Source organism: Eretmochelys imbricata, chromosome 25 (genome assembly GCF_965152235.1).
Source record: "Eretmochelys imbricata isolate rEreImb1 chromosome 25, rEreImb1.hap1, whole genome shotgun sequence".
Taxonomy (NCBI): Eukaryota; Metazoa; Chordata; order Testudines; family Cheloniidae; genus Eretmochelys; species Eretmochelys imbricata.
In genome coordinates, this window is record NC_135596.1 from 4,711,798 (window position 1) to 4,738,807 (window position 27,010).

The window sequence follows — 27,010 nt, forward strand, 5'->3', positions numbered from 1 at the left end:
ATGAGGGAAGCGTGTCCGATGGAGCCCCAGCTCAATGGAGCGGACAATGCCCTGGGCGAGGCGCGGGAGCCGTAAGTGGATTTCTCCTTCCAGGCGTTTAGGAGCGGGCTGTCCCTGGGGCCCTAGGGCTGGCCCCAGCCCTTCCATCAGCCTGCCCCTGAGGGACCCCCCCATCCCCGTGCCCTGAGGAGCAGCCTTCGGGAGGGGGCCTGCAGTGTCTCTCGGTGCCCAGCCACCCACATGCAGGTACTGCTAGCGTATGGCCACATGGCAGCAGGGCTTAATTTGTAATGAAAGACACGCCGGGGCTCAAGCAGTTTTTTTATTTTCATAACTGATGCGGCAAGCCCAGAGGTGTCGGGGCTCTGAACTGCCGGGCCCAGAGGTGCCAGGGCTCTGAACGGCCAAGCCCAGAGGTATCAGGGACCAGCCCTGCCAAGCCCAGAGGTGCCGGGGCTCTGAACTGCCAACCAGAGTTCCGGGGCTCAGCCCTGGCATGAATTAAACACTACGCGGCAGAGGCATTGGGACAGCGTTTGCAGTGGGGGAGCTGCATGCCACTGAACACACCTGTAACCCCTGTGTGAGACGTTCGGATGCTGTCACCCCCAGTTCCAGTGCCCCTGCACGCGCATGTACGGAGAGAGATCTTGGTCCAGTCTGTCCTCTCCAGGCTAAACTAACCCAGACTCCCTGGGGATTCCTCTGGGGGTGTGTCCAGGGGTGTATTGGGTTTGATTCCTCTGTGTGCTGTGACAGGGCCAGGCCAGATGGCGACAGGAGAGTGAAGGCAGATATATTAGTCCCAGATTAAGCAGGTGCATTTTCCCTGGGTAAGGTAACGGGCAGTTCCAGAACAAGAAGGAACTTGCAATTCAGGCAGGCAGCCTAATTAGGAGACCTGGAGCCAGTTAAGAAGCTGCTAGACTCAATTAGGGCAGGCTGGCTAATCAGGGCACCTGAGTTTAAAAAGGAGCTCACTTCAGTTTGTGGTGTGTGTGTGAGGAGTTGGGAGCAAGAGGCACCAGGAGCTGAGAATGTGGACTGAGGTGCACAAGCATTATCAGACACCAGGAGGAAGGTCCTGTGGTGAGGACAAAGCAGGTGTTGGGAGGAGGCCATGGGGAAGTAGCCCAGGGAGTTGCAGCTGTCACACAGCTGTTCCAGGAGGCAGTCAGTACAGCTGCATTCCACAGGGCCCTGGGCTGGAACCCGGAGCAGAGGGTGAGCCCGGGCTCCCCACAGACCTTCCAATGTAGGAGGAGTTGACCTGGACTGTGGGTCCCACCAGAGGGGAAGGTCTCTGGGCTGTTTCCTGACCCACATCGTGGATCAGCGGAGACTGTGGGGATTGTTCTCCCTTTCCCCACTCTGGCCAGTGATGAGGTTAGCTGAGTGAACGGCAGGTTTGAGCCACTAGCAAAAGTGGCCAAACTGAGGGCTGCCGTGAACCTCTGAGGCGAGCAAATCTGCCAATAAGCACAGGACCCACCAGGGCAGAGGAGGAACTCTGTCACCGTACATGTCCTGGGTTCAGTTCCTGTCTTGGCTACAGAGTCCCAATGTAACATTGAATAAATCTGTTACCGGCTCCATGCCTGAGTTTCCTCCCCTGGGGGTGGCTGCAAGGCTAGGCCCCCACCTGGGAAGGCTGGGCCATGGAACCTGCTAACGGCTATAAAGCTCTTCAGAGCCCCTGGGGCGGCAGGGCTGGGGTGTGTTCCTGGAGAGTTTGTCTTGCTCCCGGTGCCTGCAGTGTGGGCCTGCAGCAGACTTGATCCAGGGGCCGGTGGCTGGGGCCGCTTGGTTCTGCGGCAGGTGTGGGCGTCCCAGGAGCTGTGGGTGTTGGGTTGGAGGTAGGGAGGAAGTGGGGTGTGTGGTTTGGGGGGCAGGGTGTGAGTGGGGTGCGTGGTTTGGGGGAACGGCGGTGGGAGGGGGTGTCTGAGGGAGGTGGAGTGTACAGGGGAAGGAGTTTGTGCCCTGGGCTATGCATGTCCCCCACCCGGTGTCTGAGCGCTGCCCCCCTCTGTGGGCCGGGGCTGGGGCAGCTCAGCTGTAACACGCACAACTCTCTCCTCCCCAGACATTCAGCAGTGCTGGCTTGCCCCGTCTGCTGTGGGGTGATATGACCCCCCCCCCGCCTCTCCACTGGCATCACCCCATTGTGCCGGGGGTGCCTGTGAAGCGGCTAGAGCTAGGAGGGGGGGGCACCAGTCACTCCCCTCCGGCAGCCTGGGCTGGGCTTTGCTGTGAGCCCAGCACTTGCCAGCATCACGGGGCCTGACCTGGCACAGGGAGATCAGCGAGCTGGTCGGAGTAGGGACCCTGGTGGCCTGGACGTGCCTGCTCGGCCCTGGGCGTCTCCACAGGGCACAGAGCATGACCTTGTGGGTGAGGCATGAGACCTGGGCTCTGTTCCCAGCCCTGCCACATGCTCCTGGGATGACCCTGAGTAAGTGATGCCCCCACCCCGTGCCTCAGTTTCCCCATCTGTAAAGGAGGGAGAACGCTATCTCCACCCCTGGGCATGCTGTAGGGCTTCAGTCACTGACTCGTATCAGGGGCCTGCTGCTGGAAGTGTGTGTGTGCGTGCAAAGGGAAATCACTGCACTTACACAGCCCTGTGCTATTTGCAATGGGGCAGGAGTATAATCTCCCCTGTATCACAGCTGGGATAACTGAGGCATGGAAAGGGGTGTGACTTGCCCAAGGTCACCCACTGAGTCTACAACGGAGCTGGGAATAGAACCCAGGAGTCCTGGCCCCACTCCCTTGCTCTAGGCACTAGACTGTAGAGTTTGGGTTCACACAACGAAAAGCACTACATGTAAGGACTCCCTTGCTGGGCCTTCCCGTTTTCGACCACTTTTACCCCGGACAAGGAAACAGCGGTCAGGTAACCATCGGAAAGGCCAGGCAGATTCAGGCTGGGAGCCATCTAGCCTAGCACCCTGCCTTGGGCAGTGGCCAGCATCCCCCAAGACCAGCAAAGCTCCCTATCTCCAGGAAAAAAACTGGCCAAGCCTGCCATGGCAGAGGGTCGATCATTTGTCCACAGCGGGGTCCGTGCATGCTCTTGCTGATCAGCAAAACACCCAGCAGCAGCTTGACAACTCAGCGACCCTGGGGTCAGACACCCTCTTCCTCCCTCCGCTGGGGGGAGGGGTTTCTCCTCCTCTCCCCTGTCCACGGGTGGGTGCAGTTACCCGGGCGGGGTATCCGGGCCCTCAGAACATGCAGATGGGCCCTGTGCTGAGCTCACTCCCAGCAGTAACATGCGTTTCTGGAGCCTTTCCAGCTAATCATCATCTCGGAGGGGCCAGAGAGCTTGGGAGCAAGGTGCAAACCACCATAAAAGCTCAAGGCTGGGGAAAGAGGAAACAACCTTGTGGCAGACGTGGGTAACCCCGTGGAGGGGCAGCTTGTTTTTTCTTTTCCCTGTAACGCTGGGAGAAGTCTGACGTTTTGTCGGGCGTGAGAGGGGCAGATGGATTCTGAATCCCGGCTCGGCCCCAGCCCTGCGGTGTCCTTTCACCTCCCAGCCCCACCGTCATGGTAGGTTCCTACCCTGCCACTGTGATGAACCTGAGTCCACAGACACGATCCTCCCTACACACAGTAGAGGAGAGGGGACCCTCCTCCCTGCCCCACACAAGCTGAAGAACTAGCTACTATGTGTAGCAGGGCCCAGCCACTAGAAAGCAGCAGCCACAAAGCACTAGAAGGGGGCTCTGTCAGGGTGCAGTAGCTCAAAGGAATACTGTGGTCCAGTGGAGAGTGCTGGGCTAGAGAACCCCTGGCCGCTCTGGGTGCTTTCCCCAAAGTCCCCCTGGCCTACAGGGTGGCTTTAAGCAAGCCATTTGGCCTCTTTGTGCCTCAGTTTCCCTGCTTGTACAATGGAGATAATGATCCCCACCTCCCTTGTGAAGCACATACAGATCGACTGGGGTCAGTAATATTCATCCATCCTGAATTCACAGCTGTGGGCTGGGTTAGTGAATCGTTCAGTGGAAGCTAGCCAAACCCCAAGTAATAAGAGATTCTATCTCGGTGTCTCTCTCGTCCTGTAGTAGCAAGGCATTGCACACCATTATTCTTCATTATTTAACATTAATGTTGCAGCAACATCTAAAAGCCACAGACAGGCTTTTGTGCTGGGTGCTTTACAAACATATAACCAAGGACAGTCATGTTTCGTGGGTTGCATAATACCAGGAGAAGACTCCATGCCTGTAAAACTAAAGGGGCTCTTTATTAGGAGGACTATGTATAGAGGAGTTGGAGCTGCAGCAGACATTCCAGCCATGTGCACCCAGACTGACTCTGGGGTGCCTTCCCACAAACTCTTCCCTCCTGCAGCCTGTGTTCCTCCCTCCAAGTTCCATGCCAGTTGCTACAAGCCCCTACCCCAAAAATCACACTCCAAAAAACAAGAGGCTATAGGTGGGTGAGATGAGGAAGATGGGGCAATAAATAAATGAAAGGGGATAATTCCTAGCCAGTCAGTAGAGAGATCCCAGCTCTCCTTTGCATAACCATTCTCACACTGAACTTCCCCCTCCACATTACCGAGGAGGGCTGTGCAGGACAAGGTGGTGGCTTTGTGGCATCTGCCCAGGAGTGGTTTCTGAGCCCGCTCGCAGGGGAAGCATGAAGGTGGGTTGGCAATAGGTGGCTCTCTAGGGCAGGGGTATGCTGGGGAGGGCTTTCTGAGTACAGACAAGGAGCGTGTGTGCAATGCAGCACCTCACACACCAGCTGCTTTAAGGCTCTTTGCCATCCCAGCCCACCCCAGGGATCACATCCCTGAGCTGTGCAGCTGTGGATCCGGCCTGCACTCTCCTGGGGACAGCAACCTCACCTGCCCAAGTCTCCCACCAGTGTCTCCCTGCCTGTCCCCACCCATGCATGGCAAAGCCTCCCCAGCAAAACACATAGAGCTGCCCCAATCCCTCCTGAAGCCTTCCAGCGCTGCCAGTAATGCCCTCCTGCCAGGGACATGCTGGGCCTTCTGCTTTGCTGCTTAACTCTGTCTGCCTGCTGGTGACCTCACCCTCCTGTGGCCTGTCTGACATGTAGATTGCAAGCCCCCAGGGGCTGGGACCTCAAAGGTATTTAGGCACCTAATTGCCACTGATTCCAATAGGAATTAGGCATTTCAATACCTTTGAGGACCTGGGCTTGTCTGCTTTGTTACATCTGAACAGCACCTGGCGCAGTGGGACCTGGTCCTTGGCTGGGGCCAACAATAAATAACAATGGCACAAACTGGCCAGCATGGGCCCAAACCACTATTTCCAGCTCCTCCTGATCCCATTCGAGCACTGCTGGAAGCCAGGAGATAAGCGTGAGTACAGGTTGTTCTCCTCTCTTCTCAACAAGCTAAGATTTAAAAACCCAAAGCCCAGATCCGCCATGCGACCCACTCATACCACCAGAAATAGAAACTCCCCAGGGAAGGCAGGAGTCCAAATATACCGCTCATGTCAGGAAAGGGACGTGACGCACGGAGAATGGGCCTGAATTCATCTCCTACCCAGCAGATGCTGCAAGAGCAAAAGGCATTGTGAGTGCAAACGAGCTGTCATTTCTGACGTGACGTGTGTAAAATACAAGGGGTATATTTAGCTGCTTGCCAGACATTGTTCCTGCTGGGACTAGCTGTGGTGACTATAGAAACAGCTCTGAATAAGCTCTATATGGCCACAGCTTTGCTACCATGTATAGGCTCTTCCCACACTGAAATGTGGCCATCTCTGGGGTAGAACAGCGCAGTGCAGCTGGAATTTCAGCCATGGCTGCTTCTCCTGCATGAGGGATCTAACCTCGCTGCCCTGGTGCCTTTTCCACCAGCCCCACGCTACGGTCTCTCGGACAGTGGCACTGATTTCCCCTTCCTGTGCGTGCTGCGCTGAATACCTCAGACGCTGAAAGCACTAATCATCCGTGGCACAGTTGGCCGTCCCCATCTCTGGCCAATGCCTGAGGTGCAAACAAGTAAAAGGCACAGCCCTTCTGCCTGCCACCAGGGGTAGATACAGCTTCTACGTGTGCATGAGAAATTGGAAAGGGCTCCGGCCCCACCGCCTTCTAGAACATAGTGTGCACAAACCACCCTCCGCCGACTGGAAAGCTTGGTGTATGGGCCTGCTTCTTTCACTCCATTGGCTCTTCTGCCTGCGCGCGGACTAATGGCTCCCTCAGAGTCTGGCGCATGGCGGCAGAATCTTCACTGCCCTGCTCAGAGGAAGAGCTGTCCTCTGATAAGTGTCTCTGAGGCTACCTTCTCCCAGGGAGCCTGTGCACTGGATGGCGTCTAATCAGTTACACCAGTGTGAATCCAGAGTCACTTCAGTGGAGTGACTCCGAATTTATGCCTGTGTCAATGAGCAGAATCTGGCCTGCCGGTTTGGTTAGGGGTGTGTGAATTTTATCGGTATAGCCAATCGTGTGGACACAGTTATACCAGAATAAAGGTTTCTGTTACTGGTATAGCTGATTTCCCTTCCCTTATATTGGTGTAACTGTGTCCACATTAGGGTGTCTTACCACCAATACAGACCCAGAGAGCCCACGTTTGTGTGCAAACAAGGCTAAGGCAGGTTATGATGGGCCAGAGTCGGCGTTCGGCTAGTGGGATCCTGTAGGGAAAGCCCTGTGCTCCCCTGCCCACCTGGGAACTGTCCAGCTCCCTGTAGGGTTGCCAACCCTTTAGGATGTCTAGGAGTCTCCAGGAATTAAAGATTAATCTTTAATCAAAGATGATGTCACGTGATGACACCTCCAGGGATACGTCCAAGCAAAACCGGCAACCCTGCGCCCTGGGAGAGCAACACCCGCTCTGCTGGCGGCACCCTGGGAAATGCCACCCCCTCAGCCCCGAGCCCCTCCCACCAGCGCTGTGGGGCGTGGAGTTGGGAAACAGTGAGGCCTTTCTTTGCTGTGTTGGGGCCGGTCCAAACTTTCCCATCACAACCGTGGTTCGACCGGCGCGTGGGGGTTCGACTCGGATTCTCTGCGTGACGAGAGTTCCCCAAACCCCGAAATGCTGCCATCGTTCCTCGGTCGCTATTATCCTCTCTGGGCTGGGCTCCCCAACTGGACTTCATCTCCCAGGATGCCCTGCCTCCCTGCTCAAGAGAAAATGACATTTATTTTCATTTCCACCAACATTTTCTGAGGGAAACCCCCCTGTTTCTCAGCAGCTCGGCCGGGCCCGGCCCCGTTACACCCAGGAGACGTGTATGCTCTGCTTGTGGCTCTTGCTTGTTGAGATTTTTCCCTCGGTAGAGGGGATAAAGCCACCACAGACAGAGAGTGCATGTTTTGCTGGGAAACCACAGTACTCCTGTAGAATCAATAATGCTTCGCTATCCTTTGCCATCTGTAAGGCTCTCGAACTGCTCTTTGAAGACGGTAATGAGTTAAGGGTCAGGGAGGGAATCCCCATCCCCTTTCCATCAGGAAGAAAACCGAGGGGCAGGAAAGGGAAGTGAAATTAGGTAATGCAGTGAGGCAGTGGCAAAGAACCCAGGAGTCCCAAGCCCCTTTCCCCCATGTCCAGAGCTGTCAATCCAGCATGACTGAGCTGTCACTGCTGACCGGAAGATGTTGATAAATCGGAGAGGGTTCAGAGAAGAGCCACTGGAGTGATTAAAAGATTAGAATATCTTCCACTGTTGTAGGCAGCGTTGTTGTAGCTGTGTTGGTCCCAGGATATTAAAGGTAAGAGCTTTTCTTGGACCAGTATATGGCTTATTACAACAACCCCTGCTCCTTTTTGTCCCGTGGTTACAGGGGTTGTCATAAATATAAAGGGAAGGGTAAACACCTTTAAATCCCTCCTGGCCAGAGGAAAAACACTTTCACCTGTAAAGGGTTAAGAAGCTAGGATAACCTCGCTGGCACCTGACCACAATGACTAATGAGCAGACAAGATACTTTCAAAGCTGGGGGGAACAAAGGGTTCTCTCGGTCTGTGTGATGCTTTTGCCGGGACCAGAGCAGGAATGCGGGTCAGAACTCCAGTAAAGGGCTAATAAGCAGTCTAGTTAGATATGTGTTAGATTCTGTTTTGTTTAAATGGCTGATAAAATAAGCTGTGCTGAATGGAATGTATATTCCTGTTTTTGTGTCTTTTTGTAAGTTAAGGTTTTGCCTAGAGGGATTCTCTGTTTTGAATCTGATTACCCTGTAAGGTTTTTACCATCCTGATTTTACAGAGGTGATTGTTTTACTTCAATTAAAATTCTTCTTTTAAGAACCTGATTGCTTTTTCATTGTTCTTAAGATCCAATGGTTTGGGTCTGTGTTCACCTATGCAAATTGGTGAGGATTTTTTTCAAGCCTTCCCCAGGAAAGGGGGTGTAGGGCTTGGGGGGATATTTTCGGGGGGAGATGTTTCTATTCTTTGTGTAACACTTTGGTGGTGGCAGCGTTTAACCTAAGCTGATAAGAATAATCTTAGGGGGTCTTTCATGCAGGTCCCCACATCTGTACCCTAGAGTTCAGAGTGGGGAAGGAACCTTGACAGGGGTGTTTACAGGCCACTGCACCTTGAGCGGGCCCTTGAGATATGTTAACTCCTTATGCTAAACAATCTGTATTTAGCTGGTCCAGTACATTTCCCAGCCCTGAAGAAGAGCTCTGTGTAAGACTGAAAGCTTGTCTCTCTCGCCAACAAAAGATATTACCTCACCCACCTTGTCTCTCTAAAGGACTGGAAAACCTGCCTTACCAAGGAGCTCTATCTATTTAGCTTAACAAAGAGAAGGTTAAGGGGTGACTTGTTTACAGTCTGGGGAACAAATATTTGATAATGGAGGCTTCAGTCTAGCAGGGAAAGGGCTAACGTGGTCCAATGGTTGGAAGTTGAAGCTAGACAAATTCAGACTGGAGAGAAGGCATACATTTTTGACAATGAGGGTAATTAACCACTGGCACAATTGACCGAAGGTTGTGGTGGAGTCTCCATCCCTGGCCATTTTTAAATCACGCTCAGATGTTTTTCTAAGTGATCTGCTCTAGGAAATATGCTGAGGAAGTTCTCTGGCCCCTGTCATGGGGAAGATCAGGCTAGAGGATCACAGTGGTGTCTTTTGGCTCTGGAATCTCTGGATTTGTCAATAATCTGCCCAGGAGATGGAGCTGAGACCTTGCAGGGTGAAGCTTTATCAGGTGGAGGGTCTCAGGGGCACAACCCAAGAATCACCAGGTAAAGGATTTTTTCAACTAAAGAATTTTTCATTGAATGCCCTTTTGGGGACCATTTCTCCCAAAATAGGTGTTTTTCAAAATAGCACCACAGAATAAATATTTCCTACTGATTTTTGATCAGCAGCGTTACCTGTGGTTCCATTTTCTGAAATGAGACATTTTAAAACGTTGTTTTTTAAGTTTCAAAATAAAATTTGTGTTTCGGGGGGAGAGGGAAAAAAACCAAACCCCTCCTGCCCTAAAATAACTCCAAAACCCTTTTAAAAAATAAATCTTATCTTGAAAATAGATCGGTGATGAAAAATGTTGATAAAAATGTCTGATCATTCTGGAAAAACAACAATATTCTTTGGAAATATTGTGCAGGTAAATCAGAGCTGCCAAGTCCAGGTGTTCAGAAATCATGACACTGGCTTAAAAATTGCCTTTTAAAGAAACAGGGTTTTGCCTTGCTTTCAGGCATTAGGGGTTACTTTTCCAGTGTTTGCCTTGCTTTTGGGCCATTAGGGGTTACCTTTCCAGTGTTTCTCTGCAACCACAAGGGCTAGAAATGACTGTTCTTTTTTTATTACAAGCTGTGATTCTCTCATATTCACATGACTCCAGGGGCTGGGGCTTTAACCAAAACAACAGTTATGGCCAGACTTGCAGGACTGGGACACTGCATCCCCATGCTGTAGCCCTGAGCTGGGGAGTGTTTGATTCAGTGGTTACACACTAAAGACACACCTGGTCTCTGCTTTCAGAGCAGGATCTGCCCAAGCAGATCCTGGGAAGTGAGGTCAACACTCAAATGAGAGGAATGTGCTGGTGAGCAAAGGGCCATGTGCTTGCAGCAAGTGTGTTCATTCTCTGGGCCCGGCCCTTTAAGGAAATGGTATTTGGAGCAACGCCTCCCTACAGACTCGACTGGGCTGGTCCCAACAAGCTGGGCCAGCTGAATACAAGGCATCCCTTCCCATTCCCAGCCAGCTGGGAGGAGGCTGAGGGGCAGGAGCATCAGAGCCAGGAGAGGAGTGTGTGAGGCAGACAGGCTGGAGTGCAGCAGGGATCCGGAGCCCAGCAGAGCGAGTGGGAACCCATGGGAGCCGGGGTGGGACGCGACCCCTCAGCTGTCTCAGTGATGAGGTAAAGGGTGCGCGTTGGCTCCGGTGGGCTCTGATCTCAGCCAGGGTGGGGGTGCTTTGGCCCCCATGCAGAGGTGGGAAAGGGCCCCAAGGTACAGCTCTGAGCACCCCCACTCTGCAGCTCAGGCTCGTCTCCTGTTCTCTCCCCCTCCCCCCTTCGTGCTGCTAACTCCCACTCAGCAACAGAGACTCAAAATCCCTTTGCTCTCAGTAGAGCGTCTCTCATGTGCCGTGGGATTGCACCGAGGGCTTGTTAGCGATGGGGGAAGCTGAGCCATATGGCAAACCAGTGTCATGTCTGAGACTCGAACGCAGGAGTCCTCTCCCCCACGCCACTCTGTTTACTCTAACCACTAGGTAACTTTTCCTCCCAGAGCTGGCAATCTAGGGATTCCGTCCCCAAGTCCGCTCTCTAATTAACAGGCTGCCCTGCCAGACCTGGGAACAGAACCCAGGAGTCCTGGCTCGCCATCCTCTGCTCTTACCCATAAAATCCCACGCTGTCCAAAGAGGCCTGCGCTAACATAGAGCTATAAATACTCCGGCAGGGCCTTTGATTGTGGTGAGGAGGAGAGGTCAGGCTGGGATGGGTAATGGGCAGCTCTTTTTCTTTTCATGTTTGACGACACTGGGATGTTTCTATCAGGCCCCAAATGGGTGTTTGGACAGAGCTGTGGACTGATTGAGCTGCGGCTGGTTGGCATGTGCTCAGAGTACTGTTATGCCTTCGCGATGCCTGCGTGTGGGGTGTAGTGTTGCCCTAGAGGGGAGGATGCCCGTGGAAACCAGCACAGTCATTTTAAAGAGCTCAGGGCTTTTGACTGTGGGATTCCCCCCAAGGGTTTTATCACCAGCAGGCACCCCTGCGAGGCTGGGCCGGGTTAGTCTCTCCATTGTCCAGAGGGGGACGTGAGGCACAGACAGGCTAAGTGACATGCCCGGGGGCACACAGGAAGCTTGTGGCAGAGCTGGGAACTGAACTCAGATTTTAAAGTCTCAGGCTCACACCCTAGCCACTGGACTTAACTTCCCCATGGTCCCCATGTCGCCTCCCTATTCCCACTGCATGCTGGCGCCAACAGGAGGCCTGGAACCCCGAGTTCCCAGGCAGTGTCACAGGGCTCAGAGCAGCAGCAGGAATGGTCAGGGTTGAACAGCCAGAGGTTCCCTCATCTCAATGGACCTGATCCTGGGAGATGTTGATCACCCCCAAGCCCCCACTGACACAGGATGCTGTGCACCCCACATGGGCCCGAGCTTGGGGAGATTGAGGGGATGAAGAGCTCAAACAGAAAAGACATGCTTATTCAGTGCTGCAGGAAACCCAGCTCTCTCCTCCTCCCCTCCCCCCTCTCCCCCGGCAGCACAGGACACCCCATTACCCAGGCTCCAGGCCTCATGCTATTCAGGGTTTTGTGGGGGTGGGGGGAAGAGGTTAATCTGATGTTAAAGGCAAACGAGGCTGTCACAGGGCGAGAGGCAGTGGGAAGGGAACAATTCCACAATGCAGTCTTCTCCCTGATTTAACCCGCTCTGAACACAACCGCCCAAGGGGTAAACTCCTGTCTGGGTCATTTGTTTCTGTAAGAGGGAGCTGGGAGGGGTGACAGGTCCGGCCACTGGGCTGGAGGCCAGGAATTGCTCAGATCCCCTGCCCAGCTGTGTGTATATGGGGGAGAACAGCCCTTACTGCATGGAAAGGGTTGTGAGAATGAATTGATTGGTGTTTGCAAACCTCATTGGAAGGTAAAGGCAGGTTGGGCCACCCTTGCAGTCCTTGCACAGGCAAAATTCCCTTTGACTTCAAGGGGAGATCACGCCCAGTATCCTGTCTCCGACAGTGACCAGTTCCAGCTGCTTTAGAGGAAGTTGCAAGAATCCCTGCAGTGATGAGATAACATTCCCCCAGGGGAAGTTCCCTCCTGACCCCCATGATTCAAGGTCAGGTCATGCCATGCCCTGAAGCATGAGTGTTTATCTCCCTTTTGCCTTAGGAAGCAAAAATCAAAGGCTCCATAATCTACTGAGAACCCTCCAGTTCCATTGCTCTGGGTCAGGGCTTTAGAATCTGCCCCGATGCTGTTACCATCTGACATGCAGGGTATTACACAAACTGAAACTGATCTTGCACTGTATCAACACAGTATTATTAACTTCCAGCTAATTACAGCCAAACCTTGTTAATTCCCCTAAGGCAGGGGTGGCCAACCTGAGCCTGAGAAGGAGCCAGAATTTACCAATGGACATTGCCAAAGGGCCACAGGAATATGTCAGCAGCCCCCCATCAGTTCTCCCACCCCGCTCCCAGCGCCTCCCAGCCACCAGCAGCCCTGCGGACCAGCGCCTCCCCACGCCTCCCAATCAGCTGTTTTGTGGCGTGCAGGAGGCTCTGGGGGGGAAGGAGTGAGGGCACGGCAGGCTCAGGGGAGGGGTGGGGAAGGGGTGGAGTAGGGACAGGGCCTGTGGCAGAGCCAGGGGTTGAGCAGTGAGCCCCCCTCCGGCACATGGGAAAGTGGGCACCTGTCACTCTAGCCCTGGAGTCGGTGCCTAGACAAGGAGCCGCATGCGGCTCCGAAGCCACAGGTTGGCCACCCCTGCCCTAATGGGAGGGACGCTTGTTGCGAGTGATTACATGTTGTGAGTTAGCAAGTAAATGAATAAACTCCTTTAAAAAAAATAATGAAAAGGCAGAAAAATGGACTTTATGCTTTTGTTCCGCCAGTTGGCGGTTTGATCACCGCTGACGCTAATTGGTGCTGTGCTGGGAGGATGGAATCTGCCGATGCAGTGTGGTTGGGCTGATAGGGAACTGGAGTCAGCGACAGGACACCTGGGTTCTACTCCTAGCTCTGCCATTGGCCTGCTGGGTGACCTTGGACAGGTCACCACCTCTCCCTGTGCCTCAGTTTTCCTGTCTGTAAAATGGGGGTAATGATACTGCTCTCCTATGCAAAGCGCTTTCGGGATCTGCTGATGGGACGTGCTCTGTGAGATCTCACAGCAGCCTCCCTCTGCGGAGAAGCAGGAGACGGAGAAGCTCATACAGCTCGTGTGCAGATTGTGGAGGGCCAAGACTCGGCTGGGCCCAGCTGAGTGGCAGCAGCACAGGGATTGGGGCCGTTTGACGCTGCCCTCTCTTGGCTGTGGGATTGTCACTCAGCTTGTTGGCCCTTTCGCTCTGTTCCCCTCCCCCCTTTGCTGTGTCTGTGAATCTGGCTTTTCAGCAGGGGTGTGCCTCACTCCACCCTGCCCCCGGGGCCATCTGATCGGCCTGTTTGAGACCAAGGGAGGGTGGAGGACATCAGAAACGGGGCCAGGTCGTGTTCTGCACCTGGCCACGGAAAGGCCTTGCCACGGTCCATGGCAGGGGGGGTACGAGTCCTAGAGGAGGTGCAGCTGGGGACTGGAGAGCAGGGACCCACCCCCCCTGCTGCAGCCCCCCAGGCTGGCTGTGCTGTGAAGAGAGCCCTGCCCCCTCCCCATTAAGATCAGCCACAGAAACTCTTCCCCGGGGACTCAGCTGTAAAGACCCCCCAGACCCGGGGGGGGGGGGCAGAGAGGGCAGGGAGCCAGCGGGCATCACTCAGCTGCCCCACGTGTCTCTGGAGTTTCTCCATGGCCTGGGGTAGCACCACCATTACCTATGGGAGAAAACAGCCTGCACGTCGGAGTGGGGCTGGCTGGGGAGGGCGGGGACGGCCATCGGCCAGGAAGGAATCGCACCCGTGTCACAGCAGGGACCCCGGGAGTGATGGCAGGGGGTGGGCCGTCTGCACTGACGGTAGCTGCCAGCTGGGGCACTAGGTGAGCAGGAAAATGGAATCCCCCCCCCTCCATCTTGGGGAGATGAGGGGGCAGGAATGAGGCTCCTTGCTGGGGGCGCCTGTCACCCCACCCTGCTCTCTGCCCTCCCCAGCGGCCTGGCTGACCCTGCCGCCAGCTCCGGGAAACTCAAGAAGAGCAAGAAGAAGATGCTGGAGCTGAAGAAGTGGCAGAGCCTGGAGGAGACGGGGAGCGATGCCCCCCAGCCAAGGAAGCACCCCAGCCTCTCTAGGTGAGGCCCTGCCGCTCCCGCAGGGACCTTCCCCAAGAACAAGGCCCCACCACCCCCGAAATTCCCTTCTCAGACTCCGCACACGTGGGCCCAGGCGAGCTACACTGCCCTGGAAAGCCGCACAGTCACAGTGCACCCCCCTCTCCCACCCAGACCATCCTCAGTGCCTCCCTGTGCTGCTAGGGTTGCCAACTTTCTAATCACACAAAACCGAACACCCTAACCCTGCCCCTTCCCCGAGGCCCCGCCCCTTCCCCGGTGCCCCTCCCGGCTAATGGGAGTGCGGAGCCGGTGCTCTGGGCGGCGGCAGCGCGCGGAGCCCTGTGGCCCCCCTGCCTAGGAGCTGGACCTCCTGCCCGCTTCCGGGGCACAGGGCAGATCCAGGACAGGTAGGGACTAACCTGCCTTAGCCGCGCAGCACCGCCAACCGGTCTTTTACTGGCCTGGTTGGTGGTGCTGACCGGAGCCGCCAGGGTCCCTTTTCGATTGGGTGTTCCAGTCTAAAACTGGACACCTGCTCACCCTACGGCCTGCCTGCCTGCCCCCTGAGTCCAGCCCTGCCCTGTGAGGACTCCCCCCCCCGCCCCCACCCTGCCCAGGGCTCTGCCTCTCTCACTTTTGGCCTCTGGTGCATTTCAGATCAAAGACCTATGACCTGTCTTTCTCCAAAGAGACCGAACAGGAGCCGGCTCTGAGCAGGCAGAGGGCCACCTCGTCCTCTGTAAGTCCCCCCGAAGCTGGCATGGGGCGCGGGGGGTGGGGGTGGACTCGGGGTCGGGATCCCTGTGGCGTTGGGGGTTGGGATGGCAACCAGGGTTTAGGATGGATGCTGGGGGGGGTGGAATATCAGGGGGGTTGGGATGGGTGCTGGGGGTGGGGTTGGGATACCTGTGACAGGGGGGTTGGAATGGATTCTGGGGGGTTGGGATCTGTGTGGGGATGGGGATTGGGATTCATAGATTCAGAGATATTTAGGTGAGAAGGGACCATTATGATCATCTAGTCTGACCTGCACAACGCAGGCCACAGAATTTCACCCACCACTCCTGCGAAAAACCTCTCACCTGTGTCTGAGCTATTGAAGTCCTCAAATCATGGTTTAAAGACTTCAAGGAGCAGAGAATCCTCCAGCAAGTGACCCATGCCCCATGCTACAGAGGAAGGTGAAAAACCTCCAGGGCCTCTTCCAATCTGCCCTGGAAGAAAATTCCTTTCCGACCCCAAATATGGCAATCAGCTAAACCCTGAGCATGTGGGCAAGATTCACCAGCCAGATACTACAGAAAATTCTTTCCTGGGTAACTCAGATCCCACCCCATCTAATATCCCATCACAGGCCATTGGGCCTATTTACCATGAATATTTAATTACCAAAACCATGTTATCCCATCATACCATCTCCTCCATAAACTTATCAAGTTTAATCTTAAAGCCAAATAGATCTTTTGCCCCCACTGCTTCCCTTGGAAGGCTATTCCAAAACTTCACTCCTCTGATGGTTAGAAACCTTCGTCTAATTTCAAGTCTAAACTTCCTGGTGGCCGGTTTATATCCATTTGTTCTTTTGTCCACATTGGTACTGAGCTTAAATAATTCCTCTCCCTCTCCGGTATTTATCCCTCTGATATATTTAGAGAGAGCAATCATATCTCCCCTCAACCTTCTTTTAGTTAGGCTAAACAAGCCAAGCTCCTTGAGTCTCCTTTCATAAGACAAGTTTTCCATTCCTCGGCTCATCCTAGTAGCCCTTCTCTGTACCTGTTCCAGTTTGAATTCATCCTTCTTAAACATGGGAGACCAGAACTGCACACAGTATTCCAGGTGAGGTCTCACCAGTGCCTTGTATAACGGTACTAAATCCTCCTTATCCCTACCGGAAACACCTCTCCTGATGCATCCCAAGACCACATTAGCTTTTTTCATGGACATATCACATTGGCGGCTCATAATCATCCTATGATCAACCAATACTCCAAGGTCCTTCTCCTCCTCCGTTACTTCTAATTGATGCGTCCCCAGCTTATAACTAAAATTCTTGTTATTAATCCCTAAATGCATGACTTTACACTTCTCACTATTAAATTTCATCCTATTACTATTACTCCAGTTTACAAGGTCATCCAGATCCTCCTGTAGGATATCCCTGTCCTTCTCTAAATTGGCAATACCTCCCAGCTTTGTATCATCCGCAAACTTTATTAGCACACTCCCACTTTTTGTGCCGAGGTCAGTAATAAAAAGATTAAATAAGATTGGTCCCAAAACCGATCCTTGAGGAACTCCACTGGTAACCTCCCTCCAGCCTGACAGTTCACCTTTCAGTAGGACCCATTGTAGTCTTTCCCCTTTAACCAATTCCTTATCCACCTTTCAATGTTCATATTGATCCCCATCTTATCCAATTTAACTAATAATTCCCCATGTGGCACGGTATCAAACACCTTACTGAAATCTAGGTAAATTAGATCCTCTGCGTTTCCTTTGTCTAAAAAATCTGTTACTTTCTCAAAGAAGGAGATCAGGTTGGTTTGGCACGATCTACCTTTTGTAAAACCATGTTGTATTTTGTCCCATTTACCATTGACTTCAATGTCCTTAACTACCTTCTCCTTCAAAATTTTGTCCAAGACCTTGCATATTTCAGATGTCAAACTAACAGGCCTATAGTTACCTGGATCACATTTTTTCCCTTTCTTAAAAATAGGAACTATGTTAGCAATTCTCCAGTCATACGGTACAACCCCTGAGTTTACAGATTCATTAAAAATTCTTGCTAATGGGCTTGCAATTTCATGTGCCAATTCCTTTAATATTCTTGGATGAAGATTATCTGGGGCCCCCGATTTAGTCCCATTAAGCTGTTTGAGTTTCACTTCTACCTCAGATATGGTAATATCTACCTCCATATCCTCATTCCCATTTGTCATGCTACCTGTCACCGAGTCCCTGAGTGATGCTCTGGAACTGCTCCCTACGAAGCCAGGCAGGACTCTGGGGCAGTCTCCTGTCTGTGAGCAGACTGTCTTCAGGACACACAGCTCACACAGCTTCTACCTTCCTGGGTCTGACCTCGGAGCATTCAGCATCCTCTCTGCCCCTCCGTGCGCTTCCCACAGCGAGTCCACCCATGCGGGGTCCTGGGGAAGCCAGAGGGCCCTGCACCCCAACTCTGCAGTCAGATGTGACTCTCAGCCAGCAAGTAAAACAGAGGTTTATTAGATGACAGGAACATGGTCTAAAACAGAGCTTGCAGGTGCAGAGAACAAGACCCCTCAGCTGGGTCCATTTTGGGGGCAGTGAGCCAGACAACCACGTCTGCCCTTCACTCCATGTCTCCAGCCAGCCCCAAACTGAAACTCCCTCCAGCCCCTCCTCCTCTGGGCTTTGTCCCTTTCCGGGGCCAGGAGGTCACCTGATTCCCTTGTTCTCCAACCCTTTAGCTCTCTCCTTGCAGGGGGGAAGGGCCCAGGCCATCAGTTGCCAGAAAACAGGGTGTTGGCCATTCTCTATGTCCAGACCCCTGCACACACCTGCCCTCTAGGGCTCTGCAATGATCATACACCCTTATCCCACCCCCTAGATACTTAAGAACTGCATGGGGAAACTGAGGCACCCCCACATTATTCAGAGGAAACATTAAGAACAGTCCCGCTTCGTCACACCTTGTCTCTTTGTCTCCTTGTCCCCCCTCCCCCCTCCCCCCCACAAACCCACTCTCCTGCTGGTAATAGCTTATCTAAAGTGACCACTCTCCTTACAATGTGTATGATAATCAAGGTGGGCCATTTCCAGCACAAATCCAGGGTTTAACAAGAACGTCTGGGGGGGGGGGGTAGGAAAAAACAAGGGGAAATAGGTTACCTTGCATAATGACTTAGCCACTCCCAGTCTCTATTCAAGCCTAAGTTAATTGTATCCAATTTGCAAATGAACGCCACTAGCCATCACCTTCAGCCCCCAACTAAAACCCCTCCAACGCATTATTAAGGATCTACAACCTATCCTGAAGGATGACCCAACACTCTCACAAATCTTGGGAGACAGGCCAGTCCTTGCCTACAGACAGCCCCCCAACCTGAAGCAAATACTCACCAGCAACCACATACCACACAACAGAACCACTAACCCAGGAACCTATCCTTGCAACAAAGCCTGTTGCCAACTGTGCCCACATATCTATTCAGGGGACACCATCACAGGGCCTAATAACATCAGCCACACGATCAGAGGCTCGTTCACCTGCACATCCACCAATGTGATATATGCCATCATGTGCCAGCAATGCCCCTCTGCCATGTACATTGGTCAAACTGGACAGTCTCTACGTAAAAGAGTAAATGGACACAAATCAGATGTCAAGAATTATAACATTCATAAACCAGTCGGAGAACACTTCAATCTCTCTGGTCACGCGATTACAGACATGAAAGTTGCTATATTACAACAAAAAAACTTCAAATCCAGACTCCAGCGAGAAACTGTTGAATTGGAATTCATTTGCAAATTGGATACAATTAACTTAGGCTTGAATAGAGACTGGGAGTGGCTAAGTCATTATGCAAGGTAACCTATTTCCCCTTGTTTTTTCCTACCCCCTCCCCCCCCAGACGTTCTTGTTAAATCCTGGATTTGTGCTGGAAATGGCCCACCTTGATTATCATACACATTGTAAGGAGAGTGGTCACTTTAGATAAGCTATTACCAGCAGGATAGTGGGGTGGGAGGAGGTATTTTTTCATGCTTTGTGTGTACATAAAAAGATCTTCTACACTTTCCACAGAATCCATCCGATGAAGTGAGCTGTAGCTCACGAAAGCTTATGCTCAAATAAATTGGTTAGTCTCTAAGGTGCCACAAGTCCTCCTTTTCTTTTTGCGAATACAGACTAACACGGCTGTTACTCTGAAACCTGTCATTAAGAACAGTCTCACTTTGTCACACTACCATTATCCCTAAGATCCTCTTTAGTCTTATTAAAGACTGAGGCAAAGTATTTGTTTAGATACTGGGCCATGCCTAGATTATCCTTGACCTACACTCCATCCTCAGTGTTTAGCGGTCCCACCTCTTCTTTCTTTGTTTTCTTCTTATTTATATGGCTTTTAATTGCCTTTGCAAGGTCCAACTCTACTTGACTTTTGGCCTGTCTCACTTTATCCCTACATGTTCTGACCTCAATAAGGTAGCTTTCCTTGCTGATCCCTCCCTTCTTCCACTCCCTGTAGGCTTTCTGCTTTTTCTCAATCACCTCTCCGAGATGCTTGCTCATCCAGCTTGGTCTACAACTCCTGCCTATGAGTTTTTTCCCCTTTCTTGGGATGCAGCCTTCTGATAGCTTCTGCAGCTTTGATTTAAAATAATCCCAGGCCTCCTCTGCCTTTAGATCCATAAATTCTTCAGTCCAATCCACTTCCCTAACTAATATCCTTAATTTTTGAAAGTCAGCCCTTTTGAAATCAAACACCCTAGTTGCAGATTTATTTTTGTTAATCCTTCCGTTCAGTTTGAACTGAATTAGTGCATGATCACTTGAGCCAAGATTGTCCCCTACAACCATTTCTTCCATGAGGTCCTCACTACTCACCAAACCAAATCTAAAATGGCATCCCCTCTAGTCGGTTCAGCAACTACTTGACGAAGGAATCCATCAGCTATCGCATCTAGGAAAATCTGAGCCCTATTGTTATTACTAGCACTCATCCTCCAGTCTATATCTAGGAAGTTAAAGTCTCCCGTGATCACACAGTTCCCATTAGTATTTACTTCATTAAAAACATTAAAAAGGGCTCTATCCATATCCAGATTAGGTCCCGGCGGTCTATAGCACACCCCAAGCACTATCCCAGGGGAGGCTCTAATAGTTTTCTTCCCCAAGAATGATGGGAAGATGGGCACTGTGGTTTAGGATGGGTGCAGGGGGTGGGTTTGGGATACCAAGGGGGGTTGAGAGGAGTGCCAGGGCAGGGGGTGGGGTTCGTGCTGCGGTGGAGTTAGGATACCTGCGGGGGGGTGGGATGCCCGTATGAGGGGTATTAGGATGGGTCGCTGGGTGGGGGGTTGGCACCGTCCATTTGCCAGGGTACCTGGCATTAGCACTGGGCTGTGCCAGCTGCTGGAGATCCGGCTCTCCTGGACAGGGGTTGGCAGCGTTGGGCAGGTCCCGGTGTACCCATCCCCCCAGCCAGCCAGGGGGAGATCTGGGACAAGTCCCGGTGTGCCCACAGCCTCCATCAGGTCCCACGTGTGCCTCCTCCCTGCCCCCCCACCGCATGGGATCCGGGGGGCCCGTCCTAGTGTCAGGGCACATCTCAAGGTTGGCTGATAGTCCTTGGGACGGTGCCCAGCAGGGGGGTTCTGAGCTGGCCCCAAGCTGCTGCCAGCCCCAGCAGACCCCCGGGCCCGTTGTGGGGATGCAGGGCGGGGGGGAGGGCGCGTTCTCCAGGACTGACGCTGCCCCTGTTCCCTCCCCAGTTAGCCAAGCGCCTGGCGAGCTACCACAAGGCCTTCAAGGAGATGCCCGAGGAGGAGTCCCTACTGGACAGTGAGTGCCGCTCTCCCCAGCCGCCCGCCTGCCCCCCCATGCCTTGCCCACTCACCCGCCTCTCTGCCCCTCGCCCACAGGTGTCTCCTGTGCCTGGCAGAGGGAAGTCCCCTATCACGGGCGCCTCTACGTCTCCCAGAACTACATCTGCTTCCACTGCAGCATGCTGCTCCGGGACGTCAAGGTAGGGCCCCTGCGCCCCACGGTGGCTCACGTGGGCTGGTAGCACGGGGGGGGGGAGGGGAAAGAGGGACAGGCATGGGACGTGTGGGTTGTGTGGGGGAGGGGGTGGGTGGGATGCATGTAGGGGGCAGGGGGCTGGGATGTGTGGTTTGTGTGAGGGAAGGGAGGGAGGATGGGGTGGAGGTGTGGGGGGCGGGGAGATGGGATGGGGAGCGGGTGGGGATGTGTGGGGGAGGGGAGGTGGGCTTGGGGAGGGGGTGGGTGGGATGCATGTAGGGGGCAGGGGGCTGGGATGTGTGGTTTGTGTGAGGGAAGGGAGGGAGGATGGGGTGGAGGTGTGGGGGGGCGGGGAGATGGGATGGGGAGTGGGTGGGGATGTGTGGGGGAGGGGAGGTGGGCTTGGGGAGGGGGTGGGTGGGATGCATGTAGGGGGCAGGGGGCTGGGATGTGTGGTTGGTGTGGGGGGGCAATGTGTGGGGTGGGGGTGTCTGTGTGCATGTTTTATCTCCTCTCCCTCTAGCCCCCGAGGGCAGCGCTCCCCTCCCCCAGGGAAGCCAGCCCAGCAGCGGGTTTGCTCACCATCGGCCACCCCAGCTGGGCCCCACGCGCCGGCTCCTCTGGGCTCTCTACAGCTGCCCTCTGAGCTTCCACCCTGGCACAGGTGCCAGGCAGCCTTACTGAGCCGTGGCCGGCCTTCTGTGGTGCTGCCCCGGGCCTGGCACCAACGCCCGGGCCAGGGGCACAGCACCCGGCTGGAGGTCAAGGAGTGCCCCCCATCAGGCCTATGGAGCTGGCTGGTGTTGGCATGGGATGCCAGTGGCTGTCAGGCGCCCAGGTTAGCTGTTGGTGTCAGAGGCTGAGGAGGCCCCCGGGGGGGTCTATGTCAGGGGCTCCCGCAGGGACCATGGGGCAATGGCTCAGCCCTCGGGGCACAGCTGGAGGAGGCAATCCCCACCCCCACGTGCCCGACCCCACCCTCGCCGCTCTGGCACCCCAGCAGCTCCTAGCTCCTGTCTCTGCCGCCGTGGGGTGCAACACCCCCGCCTGCCCTGGGTCCTGGGGACCAAAGCAATCAGGGGCATGACCCTGGCCTTGGGGCCTCGCCCCTCCCAGAGCAGGCGTGATGCCATGAGCGATGGGCCCATCACCCACTGGACCCCTCTCGCCCTGCAGGTGGTGATCCCCGTCTCCTCCATCGCCGTCCTCAAGAAGGCCAACACGGCGCTGCTGGTGCCCAACGCCCTCAGCATTCGGACCATGGAGGGTGAGAAGGTGCGAGCAGAGGGCAAGGCACGTGGTGCATTTACCCGCCCACAGCACCGGGAGCGGAGTGAGCCCGGGGTAGCCCATGCGGTGCCTTCCCCCGCTTGGCACCGGGAGCAGAGCGAGTCCCAAGCACAGGGCAGATCATGCAGTGCCCCCCTGCCCCTGGCACCAGGAGCAGCACGAACCCCACTGAGGACTGGGGGAGTGCAGTGAAAAGCATCGGTAGTGGTGAGAGGCTGGAGGGATGAACTGGTGGGAAGTGGGTGGACAAGCGAGCTCCTCTGACCAGCCTGGGATAGAGACAGCCACATGGGTGGGGAACCAGCTCCCAGCATGGGTGGGGTGGGCATGGGAGTGGTGGGAGGGTGGACGCTGCGGCTGTGCGCTCCCCGGGAATCAGGCCAATCCCTTCTCCCTCTCTCCTTCTGCAGTTTCTCTTTGTCTCGATGCGGACCCGGGAGGCCACGTACCAGCTGCTGCGATCGGTCTGCAAACACCTGCAGGTGGGGACTGTGCCAGGCTTTTGTGCCTGTTCTCCCATGTCTCTGGCTGAAGGGGCTGAAATGCTAATGCCCATCTGCTAATGCCCCGCCATCCTGATCCCCAGCTAGTCCATCCCGGGAACCCCTTACTCTTGCAGCTCTGTCGGTGCCCCTCAGTCCCCACGGCCATGCCAGACCTTCTTCCCCCACGCACTGGGCTGAGGCCCCTCGTTCCTGCCCCTAGCCCATGTGTTCCAGACCGGAGGGAGTGAGTCAAGCTAATGTACACGCTGAGGAAGAAGGTCCCAGAGGTGACCGATCCTGGGCCTCCTTGTGCCTGGGAGCTGTCCCCCAGGTCAGGGGAAGCCTCCGTCTCCTGGCCTGCCTGTGCACTGTGCACCAAGGGCTGGGCTGGCCAGCGTCTAGCAGGCTCTGCTGCCTGCCGGGGGCTCACTCTCCTCGTTGTTCTTGTCCAGGACGGGAGCACGAGCACCAGCCCCCTGGCCTCGCCCGCCAACACCAGCTCCGAGCAGCTCCGCGAGAAGTCTCTGGTAAGATCCCCGACTCCCCGGCTGGTGGCACAGACTGTGGGCAGCAGGGCAGAGGGGCTGGTGCTGCTGTTAGCAAACCATGGAGATTCCTGAGAGCTGGGCCAGCTGCCCCGAGGCCCCGACAGCGCCCGGGGCTCTGCGCGGTCCAGGCGGCCCAGTACCCACTTGGTGCCATGCTGCCAGGTTTGTGACTCACTCCGGGGTGCAGGCAGGAGGCGGGAATCCAGGTGCCCACAGGGAGGCAGCGGTGCCCAGGCCCAGGAACTTAGGTGCCGAGGGAATTTTGTCCGGCAAGTTGAGGTGCTGAGGGAGGCTAGGCACCGGCAGGGTGAGGCAGGAGTTCTGTGCACCTCCGAGGGGCCAGAGTGAGGACTTGGGGGTCTAACTGCTCTGAGCAGCCGGCCCTGAGCGGTGCTGCGACTCGGAAGCAGGTTGGGGCTGGGGCTGGGGAGATGGCAGGAGGAGGCAGAGACCAGTGAGCAGTGGGGAGGGAGCCCAGGGCCCCTTTTGCGACCTGCAGCTTTTCCCCTTTCAGACCTCGAGCCAGTCGGACCTGGAGCTGAACCCCCTCGAGTCTGACGGCCTCCTGGACCAGCAAGGTGAGCCGGGACCCTCAGCCGCACCCCCTGCCCAGAGCCTGGCCCCGCAGCCCTCACACACTCAGCAGCCCACGTGCAAATGAGCGTGCAGCGAGGAGCTCCCTAGGGGCCTCCTTTCTCTTTCGTTCCAGTCAGCATCCTGCGCCCTCGGCCTGCCTCTGAGTGTCACAGCGTCCGGCTAGGAGCATGGCTCCAGTGACAGCCGCTTGTATTAGGTAGAATGAGTTTGACCAGTCTCCACTCAGCCCCTTCCAGAGCCATGGCGGGGCAGAGCTGGTGATGGGTGGCACTTGGCCCCAATCTCCTGCCCTGTCTGGGACACAAGAACCCCCCAAGGCAGACAGAACACACCATGCCCGGCCCACAAGCCACAGCCCCCCAACCTCCCTGGGGGCGGCACACGGGAGCCTGGCACCTGGCTGGGCACAGGCAGCGCCAAGTGACTGGGTATCCTATTGTGTATGCAGACGGGCTGGGCCCGAAGCAGAGCAGAGGGGGCGAGGAGATGGCAGTGCCGAGCAAAGGTGAGTGGATCCCTCAGGCCCACTCAGGGTCACTGGCTTGGCTCGGGGTGGGGGTACCCAGGCAGGAGGCCCTGTGCCTGCTCTCCTGTGGGCACTGTGCCCCAATGCAGAGCTAAGGTGGTTCCATGGGCCCTCCCCGGTGGCCATCCCTAGCACATGTCAACGGGCACCCGTCTGCAGCCACTCAGGACATTGTGACAGGTGTGTCCCGTATAGCTCTGGGCAGCTGGGAAGGGAGGTAGCTGGCATCCCTTGGCTGCTGAGCCCCCATCCCAGCGGGTCCTAGCAGGCTCCAGATGTGCCTCCCAGCTACACCTCTGCCCATAGGGCAAAGAGCTGCTCTTGTGGTGTTTGCTGCCAGGGCATTGGCACATCGCCTCCTCGCCAGCCCTGCTGCAGGGTCAAGGCGAGTCTGACCAGGCTGGCCTCCCTGCAGCCACCCCAGACTGACACCGGGGGCAGAGCTGGGCCAGCTGGCCCCTCTGCAGGCGCTTGGCATGGACCTGGCGCAGGCCGTCCTGCAGCTCCCTTGGCTGCCACCCGTTACACGCACCAGGCACCAGGCAGAGAAGCCAGTCCCTGGAGGGGTCATCTCCTGGCTGCAGAGGGTGGCTGCTATGAAGGCTTCTGAGGGCGGCTGGCAGTCCTGGGGGGCTGTGCAGTGGCAGATCCCCCCGATCCCTCCCAGGGTAGCTAAGGACCACAGCCCTGCCTTCCCCCCATCAGTGACCGCTCCTTTTCCCGGCAGAGGGGGCGTGGCCAGGCAGGCAGACGAAGAAGACGCCCAGGGGCTGGTGGGCGCAACTGAGCACCCTCAACGTCGTCATCCTCATCTACCTGCTGCTGTGAGTCCCGGGGCAGTCAGCCCAGCGGGCACCAACAGGGCCTATTCGAGTGTGGCACTGGGCAGCGCTCATAGCAGGGCACCATATGCCAGTGCCTGCCCCCCCCCATTAGCTCCAGTGCCCGCAGACTCAGCCTGGTGCTCCTGGCACAGGGGAGATGTGGTACTGGGGCAGAATGTGCCGGTCTCTGGTTCTGTGCGCCGAAGCCCCGGCCGGCTGGTGCCCTGGCTGCCGGCTCCTGCTGTGCCTTGCACAGACTGACCCTCTCGCTGTGTGCGTGGCACCTGGGGGCAGCAGCCTGCTGCATTCCCTAGCTCCCAGACGGAGCTCGGCGGCTCCCAGCCATCACACGAGAGCTTGGAGTTTGCGGTTCTACTCTGGCTAAGCCCAGCTCCTGTGGGCAGTCTGCCCTGGGGTCCAGGCACTAAGCAGCTATTCGTCAGCCTGGCTCTGCCGGGTGAATGCCCCTGCCCGGTGTGCCAGGCTGGCCTGGCTCTCTCTGTTCACACTGCCCTCCCCGCAGGGTGGTGGTGTTGCTGCTGTCCTCGGGGTACATCGGCCTCAGGATCGTGGCCCTGGAGCAGCAGCTGATGTCAATGGGGGCCTGGCCAGAGCTCGACCTGCAGCACCAGTGAGTAGCAGGACCCTGCGGGGGGAGCTGGGAGAGGAGAGAACCAGCAAGCGGGGAGGGCCCCAGCCCCCGTTCCCAGCCATGGTCCAGGGCAACAGTGGGGACCCCAAACCCTGGGTCCCTTGGGCAGGTCACATCCCCTCTTCGGGCTGTTTGAGGGGCGGCTGCTGTCTCTCTGGTGTCTGTGCTGGGCCTGGCACAAGGGGAGAGAGAGCAGCCAGCCAGCCCCTACTGGCTGGGCGTGTTGGGGGACCCCCAGCCCCCCTGGTGGAAAACACAGGGCCCTTAAGTCAAGACTCCCACCCAGAGCCACGGCAGCTGGACCCCAGGGCCGGCACTGCAGCGTTTGCAGGGGGCTTTGCTGGGGGGCTGGGGAAGGCAATGCCTAGATCCTGGTGGACCAAAGGACTCCTCGGTATCTGCTCCAGTGAAAGCCCCTCAGTCCTTTGCCCCCCGCAGGGCTGGGTGTCTGCTGGCGTGTGGCCCGCAGCCTGGGCGTGCAGTGAGGGGCATGGGAGGAACTGCCTGCCTGCCATTTTCTGTTTGCCATCGGGTCCTGGGCCGGTAACGTCCATGCAGCCAAATCTCAATTCCCCGACGAGCCAAGGAAGCGGGACACCAAGGGGGCACGTGGCCTCCCCCCCGTGACTTCTCCCCACCCAGCCTGGGGCCCCAGTGCTCTCCCCATCCCTGCCTCAGCCCACGTTACCTGGGGGGGCTCTGCCCTCCTGCTGTGCCGGACACCGCCCCCAGCCCCGCCCTCCGGCGGGGCTGTACAGACCCAGGAGATGAGTGTGGAAGGGCTGGGGGGGCGGTACAGCCGCGCTGGAGGAGCTGCTGGGGTGGGGCCACCCCACGGTCCCCGCGGCGGTTCCCTGTTGAATGTGCCCTCCACGCTCAGCTGGGGACTTGGGCCTCCAGGCCCGGGGGCAGGGAGGGGAGCAGCTGCCAGAGACGGGAGCCCCTTGCTTGAGTGGGGTTCGCTGGGAGA

The 27,010-nt window shown here is 56.0% G+C and overlaps 1 protein-coding gene across 1 annotated transcript; it reads left to right on the forward strand.

Moving 5' to 3' along the window:
- On the forward strand, nt 1-26,023 carry LOC144257484 (uncharacterized). The gene is made up of 12 exons (XM_077805457.1): nt 1-71; nt 14,260-14,397; nt 15,037-15,118; nt 20,869-20,938; nt 21,019-21,122; nt 22,295-22,393; nt 22,819-22,890; nt 23,346-23,420; nt 23,956-24,019; nt 24,487-24,543; nt 25,292-25,388; nt 25,912-26,023. The coding sequence occupies exons 1-12, from the start codon at nt 1-3 to the stop codon at nt 26,021-26,023; spliced, it is 1,041 nt and encodes a 346-aa protein (XP_077661583.1).
- The last annotated feature ends 987 nt before the right edge of the window (nt 26,024-27,010 follow it).

Excerpts from the sequence above, each read along its gene's own strand:
- LOC144257484 (XM_077805457.1), top strand. The coding sequence starts at position 1 with ATGAGGGAAGCGTGTCCGATGGAGCCCCAGCTCAATGGAGCGGACAAT. Across the intron at positions 24,020-24,486 it reads CGGCCTCCTGGACCAGCAAG|ACGGGCTGGGCCCGAAGCAG; the intron begins GTGAGCCGGGAC and ends TTGTGTATGCAG. Across the intron at positions 25,389-25,911 it reads ATCCTCATCTACCTGCTGCT|GGTGGTGGTGTTGCTGCTGT; the intron begins GTGAGTCCCGGG and ends CCCTCCCCGCAG.